Here is a 27,864-nt window from a genome sequence, read left to right as displayed (position 1 = left end):
AGAGAGAAGAAATGAGAGAGAAGAAATACCCATTCTATTACGTGGAAGAGGAATGGAGAGAGAGGGGTACGTGGCACATTTTATTGTTGACTTGAGTTTTCTCTTTTCACTTACGTGTTTTCTCTCTTCACTTTGGAATGGGACCCACTCGAAGCAAACAATAGAAACTCGTTTTAAAAAGCTAGCGCAGATAGGTTACCTGCGCTATAGCGCAGGAACACTTTCCTGGAAAGTTTTTCTAGTCGGCCGACTAGAGAACCTTCTCTAGTCCGCTGACCAAAAACACAGTGGGCCCATGTTCTTTGGATGATCCAAAGCATTCATTTGATGGGCCCTGGCATAGATAGGGTGTGCCCAAAGAAATCAGCTCCATAGGATCATCCTAGCCCTTTGATTTGTGGAGGTTAAAAATGGACAGTGGAGGTTAAAAACACAGTGAGCTGACGTTGTTTTGATGATCCAAAGCATTCATTTGTTGGCCTTGACATAGATAGGATGTGCCTAAAAAATCATCTCCATAGGATCATCCTAACCCTTCGATTTATGGAGGTTAAAATAGACGCTTATAAACTCCACAAATCTGTCCATTTTTAACCTCCACAAATCAAAGGGTTAGGATGATCCTATGCAGCTGATTTTTTGGGCACTCCCTATCTATGAGAGAGCCTATCAAATGAATGTTTTGGATTATCCAAATCATGTGGGACCACTGTGTTTTTTGGTCGGCGGACTAGAGAAGCTTCTCTAGTCGGCCGACTAGAAAAACTTTCCTCATATATATATATATATATATATATATATATATATATATATATGAGAAAACGGTTCCTACACATATGTGTAGAGAGTTCTCTACACACTAGCTTAAAATACAGTGGGGGCCCACATTGTTTGGGTGATCCAAGCCATCCATTTTAAAGGCCCTCACATAGATAGGGTGTCTACAAAAAATCAGATCCATAGGATCATCCCAACCCTACGATTTATGGAGGTAAAATTGATGTCTTTAAACCTTCACAAATTAGTCCATTTTTTGCCTCCACAGTTCGAATGGTTAGGATGATCCTATGGATCTGATTTTTTGTGGACACCCTATCTATGTGAGGGCCTTAAAAATGAATGGTTTGGATCACCCAAATAATGTGGCTCCCACTGTATTTTAAGCTAGTGTGTAGATAACTTATCTACACATATGTGTAGGAACCGTTTTCTCTATATATATATATATATATATATATATATACTAGTAAAAAACCTCGTGCGATGCATGAGCCGACAAAGAACTGTACGGACCACGTCGTAGGTTGATCCAAACTGTCCATGTGATGGAACACAGCATAAATAGGTTGTGCCCCAAAATCATTTCCATAGGCTGATCCTAGCCCTCCATTCTATAGAGGTTTCCATAATTCCTCTTAAATCGGATGGTTAAGATCACCCTATAGATTTTTTATTAAAAAACCATAAAGGAGGGGGGTAAGTTTGAAATTATGTGGCTTTAATGGGTGCCTTTGTTAGAAAGCATAAAGAAGGGGGTAAGTTTGAAATTATGTGGGTTGAATGGGTGCATTTGTTAAAAAAAGTGATGTGTAATTCTCATAGAATTTTCAAAATATTCTCTTCTTTTCTCTTCTACTATATATATATATATATATATATTACATTATTTCGGTCAAGACTCAGGAAACATGTCAGTTTCAGTTAGAAATTTCAGTAAAAATCCTATAAAATTAAAAAAGCATACGAAACCATATGCAAATGATGAAAATTTCAGATGAAACTTTAGGAAATGCTATAAAATTATATATTTTATTTAAAATTAATAAAAATAATTAATTTTTGGGAAAATTATAAAAAAAATGCAAAGTTTTGTCTAAAATGTGAATAAAGGGTATTGATTTGAAATTTATAAAAAAGGTGTTGTCAGGTGAGAGAAGATGGCTTTTAGGACAAATATACCCCTCCTACCTCTTTTTTCTCTCCACCTTTTTGCACCTATCCCTATGCACTTATTACCTTCTCACCTACCACCTTCTTCTTCCTCAAGACTTTTCTAACGTGGAAAACTCCAAGGAAGAGTTTTGAAGGTTGCCATTTACAACAGGGTTTGGTAATCATGAGGGTTTATTCATGATAAACTTATCGAAGCAGTGTTACAAAATGCAAAGAAAATGAATTTTGAGCTTAAAACTGAATTTTGATGTTTTCCCCATTTTCAAGATAAATTCATTTTCTTTGCATTTTTTTATTCTAAAACATCAAAATCAAGCTTTAATTTATGGTTGCCTGCATGACACTAAGATCACAATGTATATCCCTATTATCCTTCGAATTTTTACTCAATTTGAAAAAAAAAATCTTTGGAATTATCCCCTATTCTACTGACTTCCGTCGGAAGTCCGAACAAAACTTCGGACTTCCGAATGGAAGCCAGTATACATAACTAAAATATTGGTTCCATTCGGAAGTCCGAAGGTTTGTTCGGACTTCCGAACAAACGTTCGGACTTCCGACGGAAGACAGTCAAACTTTGTAGTTCGGTATATGTCATATGTTAGTGCAACCTTTTGGTATTTTTTTCGTAATTTTAATACTTTGCTTCCATTTTTTTCATAATTTTTCATTTAAAACTTAGCACTTCAGCCACAAATCCGTAATGATTACTATTTTTTGGAAGTAACGATTACTATTTTTTGCAATTATGCTTTTGCTAGCCACCTTTGCACCCATATTACTTCTGCTAATCTTTGCATCAAAGGATGGGCCACAAGCCAAGAAGTTGCCTCGGCAAAGGTGGCTAGCAAATTCCCATACAAAAAAAGGGAAATGATATCCACACTACTGTATTTTGATGAGGGAACTCCTCATTTAATTAAAAGTACGGTATGGCCCCCCATAGGATGATCCAAAGCGTCAATTAGATGGGCCACAACCTAAATTGGTTGTGTACCAAAAATCATTTCCATAGGTTGAGCCTAACCCTCCGATCTATAGAGGGTTAGGACCAACCCTCTAACATTCTAATCATAGGGTTAGGATAAACCTACGGAAATGCTTTTTGGGGCACAACCTATTTAGGCTATGGCCCATCTAATGGACGGTTTGGATCATCCTATGGTGCGGGCCATACCGTACTTTAAATAAAGTGAGGAGTGTCCTCATCAAAATACGGTAGTGCGGATAACATTTCCCAAAAACATCTTAAAAAATACAGCAAAAATCCGGGTGACACGCGGGTTGACCCAGCCCGTACGGGCCCGGCGTGGGAACCACATTTTCTACCCCGGAACCACTAGGGAACCAAATTTTATACCTCGAAACCACTAGGGAACCACATTTTATACCCCGAAACCACTAGGGAACCACATTTTCTACCCTGGAACCACTAGAGAACCACATTTTATACGCCGGAACCAATAGGGAACCACATTTTATACCTCGGAACCACTACGGAACCACATTTTATACCCCAGAACCATTACGGAACCACATTTTATACCTCGGAACCACTATGGAACCACATTTTATACCTTGGAACCACTAGGGAACCACATTTTATACCCTCTAACCACTACCGAACCACATTTTATGCCTCGGAACCACTAGGGAACCACATTTTCTACCCCGGAACCACTAGGGAAACACATTTTATACCTCGGAACCACTAAGGAACCACATTTTCTACTCCGGAACCACTAGGGAACCACATTTTATACCCCGGAACCACTAGGGAACCACATTTTATACCTCGGAACCACTACGGAACCACTACGGAACCACATTTTATACCCCGGAACTACTAGGGAACCACATTTTATACCCCGGAACCATTACAGAACCACATTTTATACGCCGGAAACACTAGGGAACCACATTTTCTAGCCCGGAACCACTACGGAACCACATTTTATACCTCGGAACCACTACGGAACCACATTTTATACCTCGGAACCACTAGGGAACCACATTTTATACCCCGAAACCACTAGGGAACCACATTTTCTACTCCGGAACCACTAGGGAACCACATTTTATACTCCGGAACCACTAGGGAACCACATTTTATACTCCGGAACCACTAGGGTACCACATTTTCTACCTCGGAACCACTAGGGAACCACATTTTCTACCCCGGAACTACTAAGGAACCACATTTTCTACCCCGGAACTACATTTTATACTACGGAACCATTATGAAGGGTATATTTGTCCTAAAAGCCATCTTCTCTCACCTGACAACACCTTTTTTACAATTTTCAAATCACTACCCTTTATTCACAATTTAGACAAAACTTTGCATTTTTTTAATAATTTTTCCTTGATTTTTTTATAATAATACTATTTAAAAATATAACAAAAGAAAAACGAGTAGGGATATAATAAAAGTAACACAATTGAAACTAACATTTTACAATATTATAACTTTTTTTGTATATTTATTTAATAATTAAAATAAAAATTAAACTTTTTTTCAAAAAACTAACAAAGTACAGACACATGCAGAATAAGCATGCACTGTTATACATAAATTTATTTTGTATTTTTTTCACTAATTTCTACCTTCGTTGTTATTTTCTCACTAATTTCTACCTTTGTTATTATTCAGTGTATTTAATTTATCTTTTTTTTTTAAGAAGGGTTCCCAGCACTCGCATTCCAAAATTACAGAGAACTAATGAATTTTGGCTATAATATACACCACACCAATTTCCAGTTCAAGTTTAAGGGCCGAGCCCCCCCTGAAAATCTCACACATGAATAGCTTCATGTATTCCCAGTGTATTTAATTTATCTCCAGTAAGTTAGAACAGTATCAGAGAAAGGATTGTTGAAATAAACTAAAATCTGATGAAGGTAAGTGTTAGTCCAAGGGTTCAACCTTGGTCAGTTTCTCAAGTCATGTTTTGATGACAACAAACACAATATAACATTTTATATTAGTTGTTTTACCAACGAATCAATAATGTTTAAGAAAGCTCTTTGAAGGACATATCTGAAGATATTAAAGCATGAAGGCATGGAGCTTGGAGTCATGGATATTGGAGCCAAAGTGTGAAGATCCTAAAGCTAAGAGAAGTTCCATGGAAGAAGATTGAAGACTAGAATATCTCTTAAAGATTGAAGAAGTATTTGTAAAACTAGTCCCTTAATGAATTTGAGAGTAATGGCATTAGGGTAGACCTAAAACAAGGATAATTATACTTCAATGAACATAAAATGAATTGCACATAAGTCCGGAAAGATAGAGTGTTGTTAAGACCATGAAAGAACACATTCAGTGTTCGTTCTGAAAGGTCGACTGTGGGGTTCCACGGCACGGATGACTGTGGTTGTAGTTGTGCAAAAACTGTAAATACAAAATAGTACCCTTTCACGGATGACCGCTGTCATGAACGATCAACCATAGCCTGTCCACGGTCGATCGTCCGAGGAATTGTGCCAACAGCAAGTTTCGCCACCAAACGTCTATAAAAAGGCTTCTAAGGTCCCCAAAGACTTAAAGACAACACTTGGGATCATACTTGACCTATATACAAGGTGTTGAACCACCGATGTCATCATTTGCATATCATTTGAGGGATTAGCTTATGAGCTTCATCTGTACATTTTCTTTGAGAGAATTTGTGAGCCAAATTTGTGTATCCACGCTTGTAAGAAGGGTCCTTTTGTTTTCTTTCTTCTTGTAATTGGTGAGAAGGACACCACATCAACTTTTGGTTGCAAGGCTTGGGGATAAAGCCTTGGTTTGGTGGGAGGGCACCGTATCAACCCTTGGACGAGGCTTGGGTACAAAGCTTGTAAATGGTTTGATCTTCACCCGTAAGAAGACACAAGGAGGGGAAATTCTTGTGAGAGTAGATGTAGACCGGGATTGGGTCGATCCACAATAAAATCGATGCACACTTTTCCCTCTTTTCTTTACTTATTTTTGCATCATTTTTTTATATCTTCCAAGTTCTTAATTTTAATTTGTTCTTGCATTTGTGAAAATATCTTTAATTGAACAAAGTTTGTAAAATCCCAATTCACCCCCTCTTGGGTTGCCTACCTGGGCCAACAATTGGTATCAGAGCTTGGGCTCTTGGTATAGGCTTAACCTCTAAGAGTTCGATGGCAACCTCATTCGGCTTTGTCGAGGGCCATTCAACTGTTAGACCTCTCTATTCAATGGATCCAAATACGGGTATTAGCCCATATGAAAATCTATTTGAAATCAATTGATTTTGATATATGGGAGATCATTAAAGAAGGTTATTCAGTGCCTTTAAAACCCTGCAACGAGTGGGATCAAAATGGTAAGAAACACTAGCTTAAACTCTAAGGCCATGAATGCCTTATTCTATGCCTTATCCTTAGAGGAGTTTAATCGAATATCTTTGTGTGAAACTGCAAAAGATATCTGGGATTCAATTGAAGTGGCCCATGAAGGCATAAATCAAGTGAAAGAATCTAATATTTTATTTACGAGTGCATCAATATGAACTAAATCTATTTTCAATATGTTTACCCATTTTTACTGACATCACTAACGGTTTGAAATCTCATGGTAAATGGTATTCTAATGTAGATTTAGTTAACAAAATCCTCAGGTCACTACCGAAGAATTGGGAAGCAAGGGTGACTGCCATTCAAGAATCGTAGGACTTATCCAAACTCCCATTGGAAGAGCTCCTTGGCTCATTACACATGAGATGATCATCAACAACGACAATGGAGAAGAGAGAGAAGAAAGGGATGGCCTTCAAAGCTTCATCAAGTGAAGATGAAGACATCATAAGCTCACAAGAAAATTCAAAAAATATTTGAGAAGAAAAGAAAACGATAAAAAGGGAGAGAAGCAAAGAAAAAAGAAGTCAAGAAGAGGAGATAAGATGCTACAAGTGCAAGCGGCGGGGCCACATCAAGTCTGATTGCCCACTCAACAAAATCTACTCCTCCAAAGGCAAAGGAAAGAAGGAGAAGAAGAAGGGAATGTGTGCAACTTGGGACCAAATCGAAGTCAGTGAATCATTTTCAAGTAGCTCAAGTGGAGAAAATGCAAATATTTACTTCACAGGATTCGCCGAAGAAGATGAGGTAGCTCATAGTAATAAAGATTATCCTTACGATGAGTTATTTGATGCGTTTCAAGAATTGCATGGAGATCTAGAAAAGAAACTTTTGAAAAACAAGACACTTCGAAAATCTCTTGCAAATATTTCAAAAGAATTTGAAAATTTAAAGAAAAATTATGATTCAATTTCTTCCAAAAATAATAATTTAATCCAAGAAAATGAGAAATTGAATTCCATTTTTTTTAAAAATGAGAAATTGAATTCAAATTATGATTTGGATGTTTCCAAGAATGATAATTTAATTAATGAATTGAAAGAAGAAAATAAAGAATTTAGTTCTAAGAATGATGAATTGATTAAAGAAAACAAAACTTTGAAAGAAGATAAAGATAGATTGAATAATGAGTTTATTTAACAAATTCAAGTCTTGAGTGAAGAAAATGAAAAATTGAAGACTAAGAATAATGAATTAAGATTATGTCTTGAGAAATTAATAAATGGAGAACAAATACTAGATATTTACTTAAAAAGCAAAGATGCTTATGTAAGAAACGAAAATATTTTAAAAAAACATCGTTATGTAATAATTAATTAATTATCTCTTTACATAATAATTATGATGCTAGCCAAATCAAATGTAATTATTGTGAAAAATTAGGGCAGTATTGATTCAATTGTAAATATAGAAATATCCATGATAATGGATTTATTTGGTAGAAAAGGAAATCATCTCTATGTGAAACAATTCTAAATGAACACAAGAAGATATGGGTTCCAAAAGCCTCAAATTGATCTAGTATACATGCTTATCTAGATTTAGGATTTAAAAATAAATTGTTTAAATGGTTTAAATGGCTTTCAAAAAATTGCTGAAAATTATTCAAGTGGAAATAGCGCTTGGTTTCAACCATAAAGGAGAATTTTTTGGTAAATTGAAAAGGGAAGTGATATATCCGCCCCTTTTGATTACTTGAGACACCCAGCAGCAGTGTATCAATGACTGCAGAGGGGCTGATGTACTTCATGTTAGAAGGATTCAATGGGGCTAATTGCCACGTACACTGCTGCTGGGTGTCCCAAGTAATCAAAAGGGGAGAATATATCACTTCGCATTGAAAAACCCCTCTAAAATTATGACGTCAAAAAGCGGGAGTTAAAATTTTGATTATATGACAAAGGGGGAGCTTTAAATTTTGATGAATCCATTTTGTTTTGAACACCAAACTTAAAAATTCTCTCTAGTCCCATCTTTTTGTTGATGCCAAAGGAGGAGAGAAGTTTAATGATTTGAACTAACCTTTGAAAAAAAAAATTATCACAATTATTTTAAACTAAGCATAAATTAAAGGGGAGCCTTTTTATGTTTTAAAACAATAATCTAGGGGGGAGCGGGGCGAGGAGGGAGGGGGTGTCTTAATGAAAAATCATTTTGTTTTTGTCACCATCGAAAAGGAGGAGATGGTTAGTCCACCTTGGGTAACTTTGTCAAGTCATGTTTGATGACAACAAACACAATATGACATTTGATATTAGTTGTTTTACGAATGATTCAATGATGTTTAAGAAAGCTCTTTGAAGGACAAATCTGAAAATATTAAAGCATGAAGGCATGGAGCTTGCCAAAGTGTGAAGATACTAAAGCTAAGAGAAGTTCCAATCTTGAAGATCTCTTGAAGATTAAAGAAGTACAAGTGAAGTCTGAAATTGGTAGAGCTAGTCCCTCAATGTATTTGTGAGTAATGGTACTAGGGTAGACCTAAAACAAGGGTACTGAACTAAAATGAACATAAAATGAATTGCACATGTCCACAACAAATTTCACATGCATGAAAAGAGAATCACACATAAAATGCATTAAGAACAAGTTTTCCTCTTGCGAGGAGAAGCTTTATTAATTTTGATGGGGACGTACACTTCTGGCTCTTAAGGCCGTTAATTACATTTCTTGAAGAAAGAAAAAACCTCGGATCATCCATCAAGAGGTTCTCTATCTAAATACAAATTTTGATTATTCATCCTTCCGAAAGAATTTCATGGAGGATTTGCAAACAAATCCTCTCGGATATGGAATTCCTTTTAGTCTTGGAGAGATGATGAATTTGACCCTTTTGTAAGAGAGTCCTCCAGAAAGAAGAACTTCATTGAGTCATCTCTGATGATTTCGTTTCGACTTCTGTGAAGAGAGTCCCACCGGAACAGGCTCTCTTTAGTCGTAGTTTTAACTTTTCGCTTGTAAAGGGTCCTCCCGGATGAGAAATACCTTTGAGTCGTCTCTAATGATTTTGTTTCGACTCTTTTGTAAGAGTCCTCCCGAAAGAGGCTCTCTTGAGTCGTAGTTTTGACTCTTCATTTGTAAAGGGTCCTCCTGGAAGAGAAACACTTTTGAGTCATCTCTGATCATTTTATTTCGACTCTTTTGTAAGAGAGCCCTCCATAGATCGTAGGCTAACTAATTTGCATATAGAGGATCCAATCCTCGCAAACTCTAATTGCTAGATCCATCAACAAGTTCCGCACAGTTCCCAGCACTCGCATTCCAAAATTACAGAGAACTTATGAATTTTGGCTATAATATACACCAATTTCCAGTTCAAGGGCCCAGCCCCCCTGAAAATCTCACACATGAATAGCTTCATGTATTCCCTCAATGCCCTTTCTCCTCTCAACTTTTTCCCTTCCCCAATCAGCAACTATTCTCCCTGGAAATCTTCCCAACATTTCTAGTTTCGTGATTTGATAGAATAACCACCGGTTGGTGCTAGTATTAAGAAAAGGAAAAGAAAGAAAAAGCAGGTGAAAAGGTTGCCCGTTGAAAAAAACCTTCTTACGCATAATGTACCTGGAAAGGGGGCTGGAAATATCATTTCCCTAAAATTTATAGTTGTCTATGAAGTTAAACTATAGTCGTCTACTACCATCTCAATAGGAACTGAATTAACTCTATAGAACCAACAGGACGATAATAAGTGTGACTGCATATCTAAAGTAGGTAGAAGGCATTGAGTCATGAGTCGCTTTCATAGGTTGGGAAGATTTTTTTTTTGAAATGGTTCCATAGGTTGGGAAGATACAATTGGATTAACTATTAACGATCACATTTTTGTTATATGACAGGGAATAGTGCGAGTTGAAAGGGCGGGCATAGTGGCACTAACATGTCTTGCCAACAGAGCAATGCACGGAACCAATTTGATGCCTTGGCCTGGCAAGCTCAGGGACAATTCGGACAAATTCAACATGAAGAGTTAGGCACTACCAAAGAAGTGAGTAATTTTATTTACTCCAATTCACCTCATCTTATCAGATTTTACAAAAAGGAGAAAGGAATGAAAAAGGTTGGAAGCATTTTTGTGTTGTTTTCGGACGAGATGGCTGGGATATCACAAGATGATTTGTGTGCAAGCAGGGGGTGCTGCCGAGAACCGGTACTAGTGCACAATAGGTCACTAAAGGAGTAAAGGGAGTAAAAAATCTAGCATTGCTCGAGTGTTTGGTTACAAGCTAACTGTTTTGAAGAGTGGGATCCAGCGGAAGGAATAAGATAATAGGGGGATAGGCTCAGATTATTTTCGATATTCGAAAATGTAAAAAGTGACCGAGTATTAACTGTATCATAATGGAAGCATAAAAACAAGAATTGAACGCAAAGGGTCCCCGAGGGAGTGAATTAAAAGGTAAATTAATTGATACCTTGGCCAGCATTAGTCATGGGTATGCTAAAACTGGTTAGAGGTAGTACGTAGCAAGCAATAAGGTACAAATGGCTCATAACTAATTTCAGTTTCAATTTATCATATTAATACCGTTAAGCAGTGATTATTAAAGCACATACACTTAAGGATGACATAGAAAATTGCATGTATCGAGAAATTGATCGATCAATAAAACTTAAAGAAGCATTAATCAAATCAAATGATGAAATAGAGTATTTAACAAACTGTATGTTTCTCAAATTTCTTTTTTCTTTTTTTGTGAATGGTATTTCTCAAATTTCTTATACCAAAATACTAACTCTTCCCAACCCATGATATACGATATATGAAACTACGTAAACTGCGGCAACAAACCTGCTGGAGTGCAAATTCTGCTATTGGTTTGACATCCCTTGCTCCTTGATAATCCATAGGAGGCTTACCGGGGGTAAACACCTTTATTGTTGGAAATCCTTTAATTCCATACTCCTATATAAACCAGCAGAGAGCATCAAAATAAAGTAAGACACTTTTCCATCAAGGTTTGATCATTAATGTAGAATGTAAATGAATAAATACTATTCACTAAAGCGTGGCCCAGTGCACGAGGCTCCCGCCATTGCGGGGTCTGCGGAGGGCTAAATGTAATAAATACTATTCACTGACCTAACTAATTGTGCCAAATTGAAGACAAGGATACCAAACTTCGAATAACATTAAAAAATACTAGTATTACCCCCCCCCCAAAAAAAAAAAAAAAAACTAATGGTATTGGAAGCACTTACTGCATGCAGCAAACACAAGATTGTCATTTTTAATTATTACAAAAAACACAAGCAGCAAAAGCTAACACTCCCAAGGAAAACATTAGAACAAAATATGGAGCTCCACATGAATCCAGGGATTAACTCGACAGGTACAACATCCAAGATGGCGATGAGCAAATAAGATCTAAATATAGAGCAAATCTACTCTTTGGTATGAAATTTTGAAATCCCTTTTGCCCAGTATCAAATCAACATGTAAAAATTATACAACATGAAGTGTTCTTAAAAGAACATACAATATCAAGGGGTCTAAAATAGTGCACTCAGTGCTTCAAAAATTCAATTGTTCACTAACAAACAAAACTAGCATATATGACTAAATGAAATCTTCTTGCTAGCAATTTGAGCTCATGGTGGGCAGAACAGATGAATAATGTTCGGCACTACAGGGCAAGGATAAAATTTTCATAAATCGAGCGTTCGGCAACCATTTGGAGGAAGGATGTCTTCAAGGTTTGGCCGGAATTTGGGGTGTAAAAGAGACTTTCTTCCCTCCACCTATCCGGTGCTTCCACTGGGGGTATGGAGAGCCAAAAAGCCGTGTTGGTTCCATATCGTGGAAAGAATAGAGAAAAGGTTGGATACCTGGAAGAGAAAACGTGTGTCTAGAGGTGGCAGAGTCACTCTTATCAAAGCGGTGCTTTCTAATATCCCGATTTACCAAATGTCAGTTTTCAGATGCCCTATGAGTGTTGTTAATCCAATTGAACAAATCCAAAGAAGATTCCTTTTTTTGGGGGGGAGAGGGGTGATAAGCGTGGTATATCGTTGGTAAAATGGTTGGAGGTGGGGATAAGAAGAATCAAAGAGAAGAATTCTGCTCTTTTAGGGAAATGGTTATGGAGATTCGGTAAAGACGAAGCTCAGTTGTGGTCTAGAGTGATTGGTTGCAAATATGGTGAAGGACCGGGACACTGGTTTTCAGAAGACAAGTTTAGAGACCCTAGACTTACGATTTGGAGAGATATACTGCGGCGTAGCTCTCAATTTGCTCAAGCTATCAGACATAGAGTTCATTCTGGGGATAGAATTCGATTTTGGCAAGACAAGTTGTAGGGGTGCAACTTGGGTCGGGCTGAACCCGAACCCGACAGGTTCAACCCGATTTTGACTCGGGTTGGGTTGGCATTTTCTCAGGTTGGGTTGGGTTGGGTTAGGGTTGGGAAAAGCCAACCCAATTTAATTTCGGGTTGGGTTAGGCTTTAGGCCTTGGCAACCCGACCCGACCCGAACCTGACCTCCATTTCATGATTTTCTTAGGATTATGTTTTTTCCTTGTATTTTTCTGTTTGGCCCTAGATCAACCCGAACCCGACCCGATTTGGAGGCGGGCTGGGTTAGGGTTGACCATCCTCAACCCGAGGCTCGGGTGGGGAATGCTATCTCGGATTGGGTTAGGATTGGCCTAAACCCGACCCAAGTTGCACCCCAAACAAGTGGGTGTCTGATCTCTCTACAAGACATGTTTCCGGATTCGTACGTCATTGCTCTAGTTAAGGATAGATTTGTTAAGGATAATATGGAAAGAGAATCTGACAAAGTGGTGTGGAAAATGCAGTTTCTAAGGAACTTCTTTGAAAGGGAGCTTGCATCCATTGCAAGGTTGTTGGAGATTCTATCAGAGACATATCAAGCAGGATGGGGAAGATAAGAGGGTATGGATCTAGGATACATCTGGGGTTTTTACCGTCAACTAATTCCACCATCATCTAGTCACTAGTCCGGTGGCTTTCAAAGTAGCTAATGTGTGGACATTCAGGGTCCTCGAGTTAGTGTGTTCGCTTGGGCGGCCTTGCAAGAAAGAATCCAAACAGTTGATTTCTTATGAGAGAGAAAGATTTTAATACTGGACCATTGCGCTTTATGTATTAAAGACGGAGGAACAGAGAACCACATGTTCTAACATTGCAAAGTTGCTAGGGAAGTGTGGGGTAAAATATTAAGCAGATCTGGCATGGAGTGGGTCTTCCCTGCTAATCTCATGGAACTTTTTCTTGGATGGTCCCTTGTTCCTTGGAAGAGGAAAGGAAAGATCCTATGGAACTAACATTACTAGCTATAATTTGGGTGATCTGGAAACAAAGAAATGCAAGAATTTTCAAAGGAATTGCTAGAAGTGCTTCTTTTATTTTCATCAAAGCAATTGCTTTGACGATATTGCGGGCAAAGTCGCTTCCTTGTTTTAAATTTGTTTCAGCTTACTATTTGTGGGAAAGATGAAGGAAGTTTGCACCAATACCGAGGTCAAACAAAAAATTATTCAAGTTTGGGATCCTCCTCCATTGGGTTTCCTAAAAATGAACTTTGATGGATCCAGTTTGGGGAACCCTGGCCCAGCTGGAGTTGGAGGTGTTCTAAGCTTGAGTTGGAGGTGTTCTACGGAAAGACTCTAGAGAGGTTGTTTGGGCATTTGCAAGGCCAGTTGGCATTGTAGATGCATCGGAAGCAGAAGTCCGACCAGTTCTCAAGGACTTAAACTAGTGGATCGTAACCACCTTTCCCATTTAGCAGTTGAAGGTGACTCACTTAATGCCATCCGATGGCTTAACGGATCACATCATCATCCGTGGAGATTTGACAAATACTTTGATGAGATTAAGGATATAATCGGCACCATCAATATAGTGTTCCATCATGTTACCCGATCTGCTAACGCAATGGCGGATAAGCTTGCTAGAGAAGGAGTCTCTAAGGAATTATTGGCTTTGTTCGACGCCCTTAAGCCTTGATTTTGGTTTCTTTTCGGATCATTTCTATTTAATGTTTCTGCACCTTTCTTTTGTACTCGACTAAATCGGTCTTTTTTAATAAAATCTTCGGCTATCATTCAAAAAAAAAACAGATGAATAATGTTTATGGTTTCTGTTTTTTCTTTATTTTTTGAAATGGTAAATGTTTAATGTTTCTTACATCATAAAAATGTGATAACTAGCATTTCAAAAGCAACCACCTAAGCATTAGCAATGGATAGCAAATCTTCTTACAGACACAAAAACTTACCTATTACATGACTTAAGACATGCATCCATTTGTGTTCGTTTTCAAAGTTAAGTTAGTTTATGTTGATTATATTTATATTTTGGTATAATTCTCACTTTTTACGTTAATTTATGGGATTAGGATGTTGCCATCAGTAATGGTTCCTACATGGAATTTTATGCAATTAGCAAAAATTTTACATCTATATAAAGATTGGTCATTGAGTTGGAGTTACAATTATATCGCCTATTTCTTCCTTTTCTTTCCTTTTTTTTCTTATCTATACCTCCTTATTTTACTTCTCTACAAATTGGATGTGTAGATTATTATAACCTTATCATGGCATCATAGCTGAGTTGATCATAAACAAGACTCAAGGTTTTAAATTTCGACTTAGGTTTTGATCACCGCGGAAACAGAAATGTTTCGGTTTGGGTAGGAAATTTCAGTAGAAATCATGTAAAATCACAGAAATATATGGAAAAATATGCAAATGATAGAAGTTAAAAATGAAACTTTAGGAAATACTAGAATAAGGAAAAATGCACCCTTAGATAGCATCACATAAGCAAGACAATTATCCATAATGGATTAAAAAGCATCGAACACCTAGTGACATGCACGACCACCCATGTCTATTAATTTAGTAAATACTAAACTCCCCATGTAACTCAAATAAATATATATACATAATACATGCACTACATTTCACATGCAATTCATATAAATATAATGATGTAACACATACTGATATACTATACCACTACTACACTTACGATTTTGGTTTATGCATTTTGGTTGTTTTGGTTTCGGTTTTGGTGGGGATGGAAACGAAAACATTTCGGTCGTTTCGCGTCGGTTTCGGTGGAAATGTAAAACCATGACAAGACTAAAGAGGTATGTTCCTCAGTATGAAACCCTAGTTTGTCGTTCTTTAATTCCTATTCTCTAATGTTTTAGCTTTCCCTTCTACTATTAGAACTGATTCCTTAGACATATCTACTATCAGAATCATTGTTGCATCCTGGATCTTGTGTCCAATCCTTAAACATTAAGCTCATCCTCACTGATTTGAACCAAATATCTCATCTACTAATCCCTATCAAAACCCTAATTCAAAAACCCTAGTCTAAAATCTACTTGAAACCCTAGCCCTAATCTTATTCAAAACACTAATTTGCTCCCCATCTTAATTTTAAAACCCTAATTCTAGTCATGTTCGAATTTCTAATCTAATCCTTCACTCCATCTCATTTATCTTCCTGAAACCCTAGGGCTTTCTCTTCTTTGCACAAAGAATAACCATGGGGCTCTGATGGAGGATGATTCTCACAAAATCAATGAAGGGGGAAAACAACCATTTCCAAGATGGTCAAAGGTCAAAGAAGTCAACCTCAATCTTAGTTGGGATTTTGCTGAAGTAATGGCCTCATCAGGGAATTCAATGAATGATTAGTGTGTTTTATGAAGTTTTTAAGTCATGGATAGTTGTGTCTGTTTTCACTTAAAGTTGCTTGAGTCTAAGAGCGTTCAGAATAGGCCACATGCCCCCATCCCTGCATATTACAAGATTGTAAAAGGGGAAGCTCAGTTTTGTGAGTTTTGAGAGGCGAATATTCTGAAGAGTATTTTACTCAATAGGGTTTCTTTGGGTTAGGGTTTTAGAACTTTCTAGGTTCATTTCTTCTTTTTTTCTTTGTACATATGTAGCCTCAGCACTTAATGTAGTGGGTGATATTTTTTGATTAAATCTTTTGCTTTGTGAAGAAATCCTTATTCTACTTTATCTTGGTGTGATGCTTCATTTAACCTCAGGTGTGATCCCCTAGGAAAACCGTCAGTGTGATGCCTTTGGTCTCGTTCATATGACTCCAACAAATCAATCTTCTTTCTATTTCTTCAAGGTAACATCTCAACTATCTACTTCTTTATCTTGTTAGAAATTTCAAGCCACTATTTGTGTCGTTTATTTCAAGTTGGATTGTGGTCTTGATTCAAGGGTTTTACTAAGGTCTTAAATTGGAGAAACTGACTGAATCAGATCTTATATCCAATGGTCGGATGGTTTGATCTCAACCGTCCGATATTGTGAATCTTTTTGTTTTTATTGATTATGAAATCTAAAGTTAATATGAAAGATATGGTTTTACTATTATAATAAACAGAAACAATTTGAATGCATCAGATCTGAAATCTGACAATTATTTGGGTTATTCTCAATCGCCAGATTTGAGAGTTATTTTGTTCGCTATAATTTTGATATATAGAGTTCATGTGGATGCTTGGGTTCATTATGGCCATTGTGAAGAATGTCGTAAACAGATTTGATCAAAGATCTGAAGGGTTGTTAAATTAATGACATTCATCAAAATTACAAAGTGGTTAGAATTCAAGATCCAATGGTTAGATCCGATTGAAATTGTTAGAATTCAATTACCTTAGATCTGAAATCTTGTAGCTCGATTTCATTCTATAGCAAAACATAATTTGACTACTTTAGGGTGAAATTTTCAAAGAGACAAGTATTAGTAGTTCTTCCCTTATTGGCCTCGCATAAAGTTCCCTGCATTCTTTGTGCCCTAGTGTGTTTCTGTCACCCTATTCTTTGGTGCTAATTCAAGGATGATGAATTTCAATGATAGTATTTTAATAATGCCTGAATCGTGGTGGTGCCGAATGTGAAGCATAGACTGCCTTTCACGTGGATTCCTGCATAATTGTGGCTTGTTGTGTCTAAGAGTAGGCTGAGTGGGATGGTGCCTGCAAGGCTGCAAGTGAAGGAATCTTCTTTTCGTGTGGACTGGTATTCCCTCATGTGTATTCATGTGCCTAAGTGTGGATTGTTGTGCTTTTACGAGAAGGTAACTCCTCTTAGTGTGGATTGTTGTGGTTTCATAAGGAAAGTTGTGCCTCTCTATGGACTGTTGTGCTTTCATGAGGATTGCTATGCATTTGGATGAGGGTTGTTGTACCTTCTTGTAGCTGTTTTCTTCTTGTGACTGTTGAGCTCCTTTTTATGGGCAATTTTCTTTGTGAGAACAGTTGTCCTTATTTCTACGGGCTGCTATTTATGTGTGTCAGCTGCTTTCATTGTGTGTAAACTTTGCTGCATTAGTGTGGGTTGTGGTGTTTTAGGGTGAATTGCACTGCCTTTGCATCGGATGTTGTATTCTTCGTGGATTGTGGTGCTCTATATCGACTTATCGAGTGATGTAGTGACGTGAGATAACTGCCACCCACTTGATTTGAATGCTAGCTCTTAATACGGACATTATGCTCTTTTTCATGAGTTGTGCTTTGTTTGGACCATGGTTTTAAATTTCCCCGAAATGTTTCCATTTCCATCCCCACCGAAACAGTCTACATGAATTCTTTCCATGTCATTATTTCCATCAAAATTCCTGAAATTCGACCGAAGTGGTCGGAACGACAACAAAATGGAAAGATGTTATGATTTGCATTAGCAACATCATGGAACTGCGAAGCAAAGTAACTATTTCTTATGCCTGGGATGGGATGCCAGATCGGCATGGGACCAACACATGTCACTAGGTGTCTAGGTGCTCGATGTGATTAAGCCATTATGGATGGCTTTCTTGCTTATGTGTTGGTTTCTTAACTATTTATTTGTGCTTATTTGAGCATTCCCCAAAGTTTCGTCTAAAAATTTCATCATTTGCATATGTTTCAATACACTTATGTGATTTTACCAGATTTCCACAGAAACTGAAATGTTTCCGTTTCGGTGCCGACCAAAACCGAAATTTAAAACCTTGGTTTGGACTACTATACCTTCTTGTGGACTGTTGTGTCCTTCTAATAGCATCTCTAGCCTTTTGTGGAGGTGGTTGTACTCTTTCATAACCTGATGTGCATCTGTGTGCACTGTTGTGGATCCATATGGCCACTATGCCATGTAATGACTACTTAATACTGTGAACACCGTGCTGCCTTTCTTGAAATTGGTGTTGCCTTGCTTTCCTAATTAGTGAATGTGTTGGCTGTAACTAATATGCTACCCTAATTTGTGCCTTTGTGTGAAATAGCCATTGTTCTGCCCTAACATGTGATTATGTCTAGTCTAATTGTGGGATTGGGTTGTGGTGGTGTCTTGTGTGGACTATCATGGTTACCTAGGGCTATTGTGTAGTCTTAGTGTAGCTTTCTTGTGGTCTATCATGCAGTCTTCATGTGGGTCTTGTTGTTGCTTGTGTGAGAACTATTACGACATTGTGTGGACTGTTTTTTTTTTTTTTTTGAATGGTGTTATTGTGTGGACTGTTGTGCACCCTCGATATGAATTGTTAAGCAGGCTCATGCGAATTGAAGTGATCGTTTGTGTGGATTACTTTGCAGTGCTGTCATGCTTACTGATCAAGGGTTTAAGAATATCATTCAGTTCATGAGCAGATGTGAATTTAGTAGATGACGGAACTCAGAAGAAAAGAAAGTTCCAGTGAAGGATCAAGATATTATGACTTTCGAAAGAACTGCTGAGTTCTCATTTCAACCTTGTGTAAATGAATGAATTCACTTCAAATGTTGGATCGAGATTACTTTGATTTGCTAGGTATGAACTTTCAATCAAAAGTTGGGAATATGTCAAAGGCAATTTAAAAGTGCCCCAGTGTCAATGGTTTCGCAACTCAATACAGCCCCTTTCATTGAAGTGGCCACAACACCTGCCGAGTATAAAGTTCATCACTTTGATGTGTCGTCGATGGTGAGTCTAACTATTGAGTTGCAGAAGACATCCAAGAAACATCTTAATAAGACAAGTTCAATAAAAGTTTGAATATTTGAATGCGCAACATGCCACAATGTCAATGGTTTTGCAACCCAAGACAGCCCCATTCCTTGAAAAGTCCATACACCAATTTGAATATTTGAATGCGCAACAGCCCCAATGTCAATGGTTTTGCAACTCAAGACAGCCCCTTTTTGTTGAAGAGGGCCATCACACCAGCCAAGTGTAAACCTATGATTTGTGGACACGGACACGAGTGTCGCATGTCGACACGGACACGGAGTATCGGACACGGCGAACCTCCGAAATTTAGAAACGGGGACACAGCTAAAATAGAAAGTATATATATGATACAACAACAAATATTAGTTAAAGAAGAGCTAAAAAGAGTTGTCGTGTCGGACACGGGTGTCAGCAATAAATTCGAAGTGTCGGCTAAATCATAGGTGTAAAGAATTAAGTTTGCCATTTAAGTCCAATTATCAAGTTGCACAAGACATCCAAGAAATTTCTTAAGAAGAGTTCAATAAATGTTTGAATATTTGAATGCACATAGCTTAGTGCTTTTCGTAGAGAACGAGATCAAGTGTCAAGGGGAGGCCATGGGCAATGGTAACAGATGTGCAGACTATCATGTGATGACTCGTAAGGTTTTAAATTTCGGTTTCGGTTTCGATTATCAGCGACACGGAAACATTTCAGTTTCGGTACAAAATTTTGGTTTCTCTTTTTTTTTTTTTGTGTTGTTGGTTTTTAGAAATATCTTAAAGGAATCTCTTTGTTCTCTTTTTTTATATACGAACACTTGCATGTTTTGACCTAAACATTAACGAATTCCCGAAATTTCGGGCAAAATCTTGTAATTTTCCGAATCCAAGTGGATTTCATTTCGGTGGAAGCCGAAATCGTAATATTTCATCCATTTCGTTTCGTTTCGTTTCGGCTGAAATTTAAAACCATTATGGCTCATACTACATGAGATTTGATGTGATTGATTCCCATTTTCAGTATGTGGATGACTTTGCGGTCTCTTTGAGGCTTCCATCGGCCAAGCAACACTTATTAAAATCATTTTATCTTTCATCAAGGAAACTGCATGAGAAAGAATAAACAGAGAAAAATCCGTTCTCTATGAGAATTAACATTGGTGATGAAGAGTTGGAAACCTTGGCCTCTGGGATGGGCTTCAAAGTGGATCCCCTTCCAAACAGATACCTCAAACTTCCTCTTAAAAATGGGAATCATTTCCCCCATGATTGGGATCCTCTGGTAGATGTAATTAAATTGAGCAGTGAGACTGGAAATGTAGATATTTGGGCTTCCGTGCAAGCTTAACATTTCATTGTCTAACAATCCCACTTATTTTCTCTCTTTTAATAAAATTCCCTCTTCTATTGCAAAATTAATTTTTGTAATTTTCCTTGGAATGACAACACCACATTCAAAGGAAGTCCATTTAATTAATTGGGAGCAAGCGTGCAACCGAAGTCCTCCAGTGATTTCGACATTAAGAATATATGACTTCAAAATATGGGAAGAGATGAATTTCTCTAAATATAAAAAAGATGACATGTGCCTCCGTCTTGGTGAGTGGATGGTTGAGGGTTCTTCCATATGGAAAGCATGGAAAATTGAATTCTAGAAATTTTCCTTCTACCTGTCCTTTAATGTGGAGAACGAGTCAAACAGGTTTTTTCAATTGGAAAAAAGGTAATAGGGATCGATTACCCCAGAATGCCTTCAGAGAACCTACCTTCAGAACCCCACTCGAGAAGTGGCACATGGACGAAGACACTCTACATGGAAGAGCCCCTAAAGGGTGTCGTTATCAATTTTGGCCCATATTTTCATATGGGTGTCAATAAAAATTGCTAGTGATATAATAGGTGGAGTGCCATTATCAATATTGACCCAAATGTTTTTTGACACTTACACATGGTGCCCGCTTATAATCAAGGTTTTAAATTTCGGTTTCAACTTTCGGTACCTATTTCGGACCACACCGTACTCCGAAATTTTGGGCCGAAATTTGGTAAAAATTAAAAAAGAGTATTTAATTCATTTCGAAATTCCGAAATTTCGGCCAAAATTTGGTAATATTTCTTTTCTTTTTTTTTTAAATTACATTTTCTCGAAACTTCGGACCGAAAATCCGAAGTGCGAAATTCCAGATTTCGCCAAATTTCGGTTTTGGTCTCCACCGAAATCCGAAATTTCAGTTTCGGATTTCAGCCGAAATTTAAAACCATGCTTATAATGCTCATAGGAAACGGAACTGTGGAACACCCTTGTCCCATGAGGAGCATGGTCTTAAATTTCCACCGAAACTGACACAAAAATACTAAAATGGTTACATTTCCATCCCCCACCGAGACACATACCGAAACCGATACCCATAGCAACATCAAAAACTTAAGTGTATTAGTGGTGTATCATACCAGTTTGCAGTATGTATTACATAATTATATTATATGAATTGTAAGTGAAATGCAGTGTATGCATCATACATAAATATTTATATGAATTATATGTGGAATGTAGTATGTACTGTATTATCAAACATGCACGATAGCACATTGTACTAGGTATACGATGTTGTTAAACCATTATAGATGGCTATCTAACTTATGTGATGGTTACTAAGTGTGTATTTGTGCTTATTCTAGAATTTTCTAAAGTCTTATCTTCAAATTCTATCAAATTCTATCATTTTCATATGTTTCCATACGTTTTCGTAATTTTTCAAAATTTCCATCAAAATTTCGAACTGAAACTAAAATGTTTCCATTCACATGAGACCGGAACCGAAATTTAAAACCTTGATGAGGAGTTTTGGTAGAGAAGGTTTATTTAAGTGTCCTAGTTGCTCTGTCCAGTAGGAGTCTTAAATTACTTAAAATAGTTAGTTTCCTTTTTGATTCAGCGACTAGAAGTGGGATTGTAGTTTCTCTTTTCATGTAACTAGTTTCCTAATTATTGTTTCCTTTTATGTTTATAAGTTTCATAATCTCCATCCCCCTTAGGATTTTCGTAGAATTTGGATATAAATATTGTAGGCCTATGGCATTAGATACTATACCATGTGAATGAGAATTGTTAGATGTTTTGAGTTGGTGGATGCCTCTCTTCCTTCAAAGGGTGTGAAGCCTTACTTTAGGTGTGATGCTTGGAAAACCCCGGTGTTTTTCCAGGTGAGTTACTCTCCTTTACTTTATTCCTCTCCCCTTCTTCCCCTCTCCCTCTCCAACTTTCTTTTACATGGTTTTTTATTTTAAAAACTGCAACCTACGAACATTACCAATACCCCGGCCCATCATAAGCTTCAGTCCCAGATCTTGCACCTATACAACTGCCAAAAACCTTCCAGACTTAACTTTTCCCAACTGGCAGCCAAACTAAACATGTTTCCCACCCTAAAACCCTATTCGATAGGTTATCATGAACCAAAACCTTTTAACACTATTACAGAGAACCCTTTCTTTTCTCTACCTGAAACCATATCCCAGTCCATAGTGAACCTCTACAGGTTCAAGAAACCATGTCCCCTAACTTAAACATTATGCTCAACTGAAACACACCCAGAATCTCACCTGCACCTCCTAAGTTAAAACCAGTCCATTACTTACCCATTCTACAACCAACATATGTTTGTACAGTTCATATTTGTAAACAATCCATTTCTTAAAACCTCCAACCATTAACTTTATAGACCCTACATAACCTTAACTTCTTCTTTTGAACTAGCAATCCCTTTATTACCCTATAGAATAATAGTTCATATCCATTGACCGTAATCACCCTAGACCCCATTCTTGCATCCAATTGTTCCTGCGCATACCTATCCCACCTAAAAATCTTGCAAATGCTCATGTATCTTCCTATTGATCCTAAACCAATCCCTCAAAACCCTGTTACCGATTTTTTCTAAGCCCATTACCGCCCTCTCATACCTTATATACAGTCCCTAAAACCCATCTACAATCCTTAACATCCCCTCTATGCCCTACAGAACAATAGTTCATATCCATTGACTGTAATCAGCCTAGACCCCACAATTGTCCCTGCGACATATCCCACCCAGAAATCTTGCAAATACCCTTCTTTCCTATTAATCCTAAACCAATCCCTCAAAACACTGTTAGCAATTTTTCTAAGCCTGTTACAACCCCCCCCCCCCCCCCCCCCTAAATACCTATATGCAATCCCTGAACCCATCTATAATCCTTAACACCCCAAAGTACTTACATATTCCCATATAATAATACTTTGAATAATAGTGTTCCAATTGGTTGCCGTACGTCAACTGCTATCAGATCTGCAAGTTAGTGATCTGTTGCTATCAGTCCTACATCAGATGTTGTGGACCTCCCCTAGAAACTTCATTCCCAAACCTCTTTGTTACTTAAGGCCATCAGACCTAGGGCAAAGATTGTTAATTATATTAGAAGCATGAATCCTCATCAAGTTATCAATCTGCTCCTTCAGGATGGTATATCCTTAAGTGCATCTAGGAAGCAATGTTGCATGGATTCGGATTCGCGTGTCGGCATCCGACACGGATTCGAGGTCTTGGATTTGGCAAGCCCCCAAAAGTAGGACTCGGATTCGGTAATTTTTAATTTTTTTTTTTTTTAAATAAGTATATATGTGTGTGTGTGTGTGTGTATATATATATATATATATATATATATATATATATATATATATATATATATATATATATATTCATGAAAAATTTGAGGGTGGCGGGTTGTTGCGAGTTTTGTATTAAAAGAGTACAGGTTGTGCTTTCATATAAAAAAAAGATAAGAAAACACATTTAAAGCAAAAATATACAGGATTCACATTTTAAAAGAGACAGCGATGAATCGGATTTGCGCGGAAAAAAAAAAACAGGATTCGTGCGGAAAGGAGACAACGATGAATCGGATTCACCCAAAAAGAAAACAACAGGATTCGTGCGGGACACGGCCACGACAGGAATCTGGGTGTCCCACGTGAATTCATGTCCGATTCACATGTGGAGACGTGTGGACACGGATTCAGCATAGGGGGGCGAAGAATCCATGCAACATAGCTAGGAAGTTACTGAAAATGTTTGCTAAGGTTAGTGCATGTTAAGCGTGGTTGTATATGTGCGCCTCCACAATGCGGGGTATTTTTGTCTTTTCATTATATTTTATATAAATATATGATGTGTGCGTGAGAGAGAGATTAACTCTCTCTAATTAACGCACAAAGTTCTCTGTCTCTAACGCACACCTACTGTTTCATCTCGTCTCTCATCTCGTCTCCTTTGCTCGATGTAGATTCAAACATGGTAACAGAGCATGAAGATCAAGATGTTCAACACCACTTGAAGATTGAGATTGGAGTTCTCCAAACCTAAACCATATTCGGCCCTAACCCTAACCCTAACCCTAATTAGAACAGTACCTTGAGATATTACCTAACCCTAACCCTAATCGCATCCTTTGTATTTTTCACCATCTCTAAACCACCCACATCAAATTATCTTACCCAATCAGTGCCATCGTTCCCAAAACCCATCCCTCTGTGGACTTTTACCCCCACCAAATCACTCGCACCTTATTCTTTCTACTTCAAGTATACCATACAATCCTTCAACCCACATCCCACTCTCAGATACAAACCCTAACCTATTTTCTTATGTAAATCAGTCCCTAAACTCCCGTTAATCTGCTTCCAACTCGTTGTATTTATGGTTTAAACATGAATTGTGCGTTACTATATGCGATAGCATTTGTGGATGCCCTTCTTGGTGGTTGGTTCACGATTCGTTGGTGATTAGTTGTTAATGGTACCGATCGTTGGCATGGTTGTTCGATTTGGTGTTGTTGGTAGTAATAGGTTCATGGTAAAGGCTTGATTTACAGTGCTGGCTGTAGTTGCTGTTAGTTGGTGGTGATACATGGTTGAGTACATGTGGTACTAGTAGGGATTGTGATTTTATATCAGTGATTCAGCTCTATTTGTATTGGTTGGTACTTGATATTTTGTGGATTTAGGGGTTATTCTGCTCAATGTTTATGGTTGATGGTGGCTGTTAGTCAGATTGGTGGACCTATCTGTGGTTGTTCATGTGGTTGTTCATGACATCGCTGATTGGGTGAATAGCAACTAACTCATTTTTTTGTTGTTGTGTTGTGGTTTTGTGTGTTACCGTTCGTTTGGGTTGTTTTGATTTTGTGTAGCTATTCACCATGACTACGCCCTCTACTTCCTCTACTGTTTCTGGCCCTTTCACTGTGACTTCTATGACTTCGATCAAGCTTGACGGATTCAATTACCCTGCATGGAGTCGTGCTGTTAAGCTTTATCTCCGTGGCCAGGGCAAATTGAGTTATGTCACTTCGGATCAACCATCACCCAAGGATTCCACCTTTGACAAGTGAAGCCAGGAGGATGCCAGTCTTCAATCCCTGTTATGTCAGAGTATGGAACCCAAGATTGCGAGTCAGATGTTGTTCTTGGAGTCCTCAATAGCTGTTTGGTTACGTGCAGAGACCCTCTACTCAGGAACCAATAATCTTACGAAGATCTGTGATGTTTATTCTAAACTTCTCAAATCGAAGAGGGGAGAGCGATCTGTTTCTGAGTACTACTCTGAGTTTGTCGGTTAGTGTGAGCAGCTGGAATCTTACTTGCCACCCTCTACAGATCCTGTTGTGCTAGCCAAACAGAAAGAGGAGTTAGGTGTTGCTCAGTTTTTGGATGGTCTAGGAAGAGAGTTTCTTCCTATTCGACAACTGATAGTAGGTGAGGGCAATTTATCATCACTTATGTGGTTTTCTCTCGTGTTCAGCGAGCTCTTCGGGTTGATGTTTCTGATGATTCTATTGAGCAATCTGCTTTAGCTGTTCAGTCTGGTTATGGTCGTGGTACCCGTGGTGGTCGAGGCCGTGGCCGTCACGGATCTGGTAGAGGTTTTGGTTGTGATTCAGAGGGAGGCTGTGGCACTGGTGGTGGTGTATCCCGTTATTGTACACATTGTGGCATGGAGGATCACACTGCTGACTATTGTTATGACTTGCATCCAGACTTACGACCCCCACGGGCTGCACATCATGTCTGTAGGACTCCCACAACGAGTTTGAAGGCTGTAGCTTCCATGCCTAGTTATTCTGATACACTGGTTGTTTCTCGTACTGAGTACGAGCATCTGTTGCGTCTACAGGAGAAAGGAAAACAACCCATTGCCACACTTGCAACGGAAGGTAGCAACCCATCCTGCTCTCTTAATCACACATGTTCATGGCTCATTGACTCTGGAGCCTCCCATCACATGACGGGTAACAGTAATCTTCTTAGTCCCTTTAAGCCCACTTCCACTTCTACATCAGTTACTTTGGCTAATGGGGCTCTGTGCCCTGTCTCTGGTGTAGGGGACACATCTCTTGGTTCTAACTTATCTATCTCATATGTTTTATGTGTTCCTAGTTTTCCTTGTAATCTTCTGTCTGTTAGTCAACTTACTCGTCGTCTTAACTGTTATGTGACATTCTTTCCCTCTTATTGTTCGTTTCAGGATCTTGTGACTGGGAGGAAGATCGGAACGAGGCATGAGGTGGATGGACTCTGCTACTTTGACGATGATACTCCGCCCACTGCGTTGCATACTTCAGTTGATTCGTTCATGCGGCACTGCCGTCTTGGTCACCCTCCAGCAGATCGTCTACAGTATTCTTCAGTTGTGTCGAGTCCTGTTAGTCAGTTTTATTGTGAGTCTTGTCAGTATGGAAACACCATCGTGTTTCCTTTCCGTAACGTTCAGTTAGTCGTGTTTCGAGTCCATTTGAGCTAGTCATGTTTCGAGTCCATTTAAGCTAGTGCATTCTGATATTTGGGGCCCATGAAGAACTTCATCTATATTTGGATATCGATATTTTATTGTATTTGTGGACAATTGTTCAAGAATGTCGTGGTTATATGTAATAAAGATCGTTCAGAAGTTTTTCCTATGTTCCATTCTTTTTATGCTGAGATTACTAACCAGTATTCATGTTCTCTCAAATGCTTACGTACTGACAATGCACGTGAATACTTCTCTATTTCAAATGGGTTCCAGGAATTTCTATCTAGCCATGGCATCATTCATCAGTCATCTTGTGCTCATACCTCTCAGCAAAATGGTGTTGCTGAGAGGAAACTTGGATACCTTGTAGACATGGCTAGGACCCTTCTTTATCAGATGCGCATCCCAAAGTCATACTGGGCTAATGCTATTCTCACATCATGTTTCCTAGCAAATCGTCTTCCATCATCAGTTCTCCAAAACCGTTCTCCATTTTCAGTTTTATAACCATCTGGCAATCCCTTCCCTTTACTTCCTCGAGTCTTTGGTTGCACATGCTTTGTTCATGACCTTACTCCTGGACTTGATAAGTTGGATCCACGTGTTATCAAATGTGTATTCTTGGGCTATTCTCGTACTCAAAAGGACTATAGATGTTATAGTCCTCAACTTCGTCGTGCATATGTGTCTGCCGATGTTTCGTTTTTTGAGGATACACCTTATTTTACTGAGTCTGTCCCTATACCAG

At 38.1% G+C, this 27,864-nt stretch overlaps 1 protein-coding gene across 1 annotated transcript in view; it reads right to left on the bottom strand.

The window, feature by feature from the left end:
* LOC143854796 (protein disulfide isomerase-like 2-3) overlaps nt 1-27,864 on the bottom strand; it is a 67,161-nt gene that overhangs the window by 29,296 nt on the left and 10,001 nt on the right. The window contains exon 3 of the mRNA XM_077364908.1: nt 11,123-11,236. Within this exon, the coding sequence (XP_077221023.1) occupies nt 11,123-11,236 (114 nt within the window). The remainder of the gene's footprint in view (nt 1-11,122; nt 11,237-27,864) is intronic.

This window comes from Tasmannia lanceolata, unplaced genomic scaffold (assembly GCF_043159265.1).
Source record: "Tasmannia lanceolata isolate RefF3 unplaced genomic scaffold, GAP_Taslan_0.1 ptg000003l, whole genome shotgun sequence".
In the NCBI taxonomy this organism is placed as follows: domain Eukaryota; kingdom Viridiplantae; phylum Streptophyta; class Magnoliopsida; order Canellales; family Winteraceae; genus Tasmannia; species Tasmannia lanceolata.
Note: the sequence above shows the minus strand (reverse complement) of the source record. Positions and strands in the feature narration are given on the sequence as shown.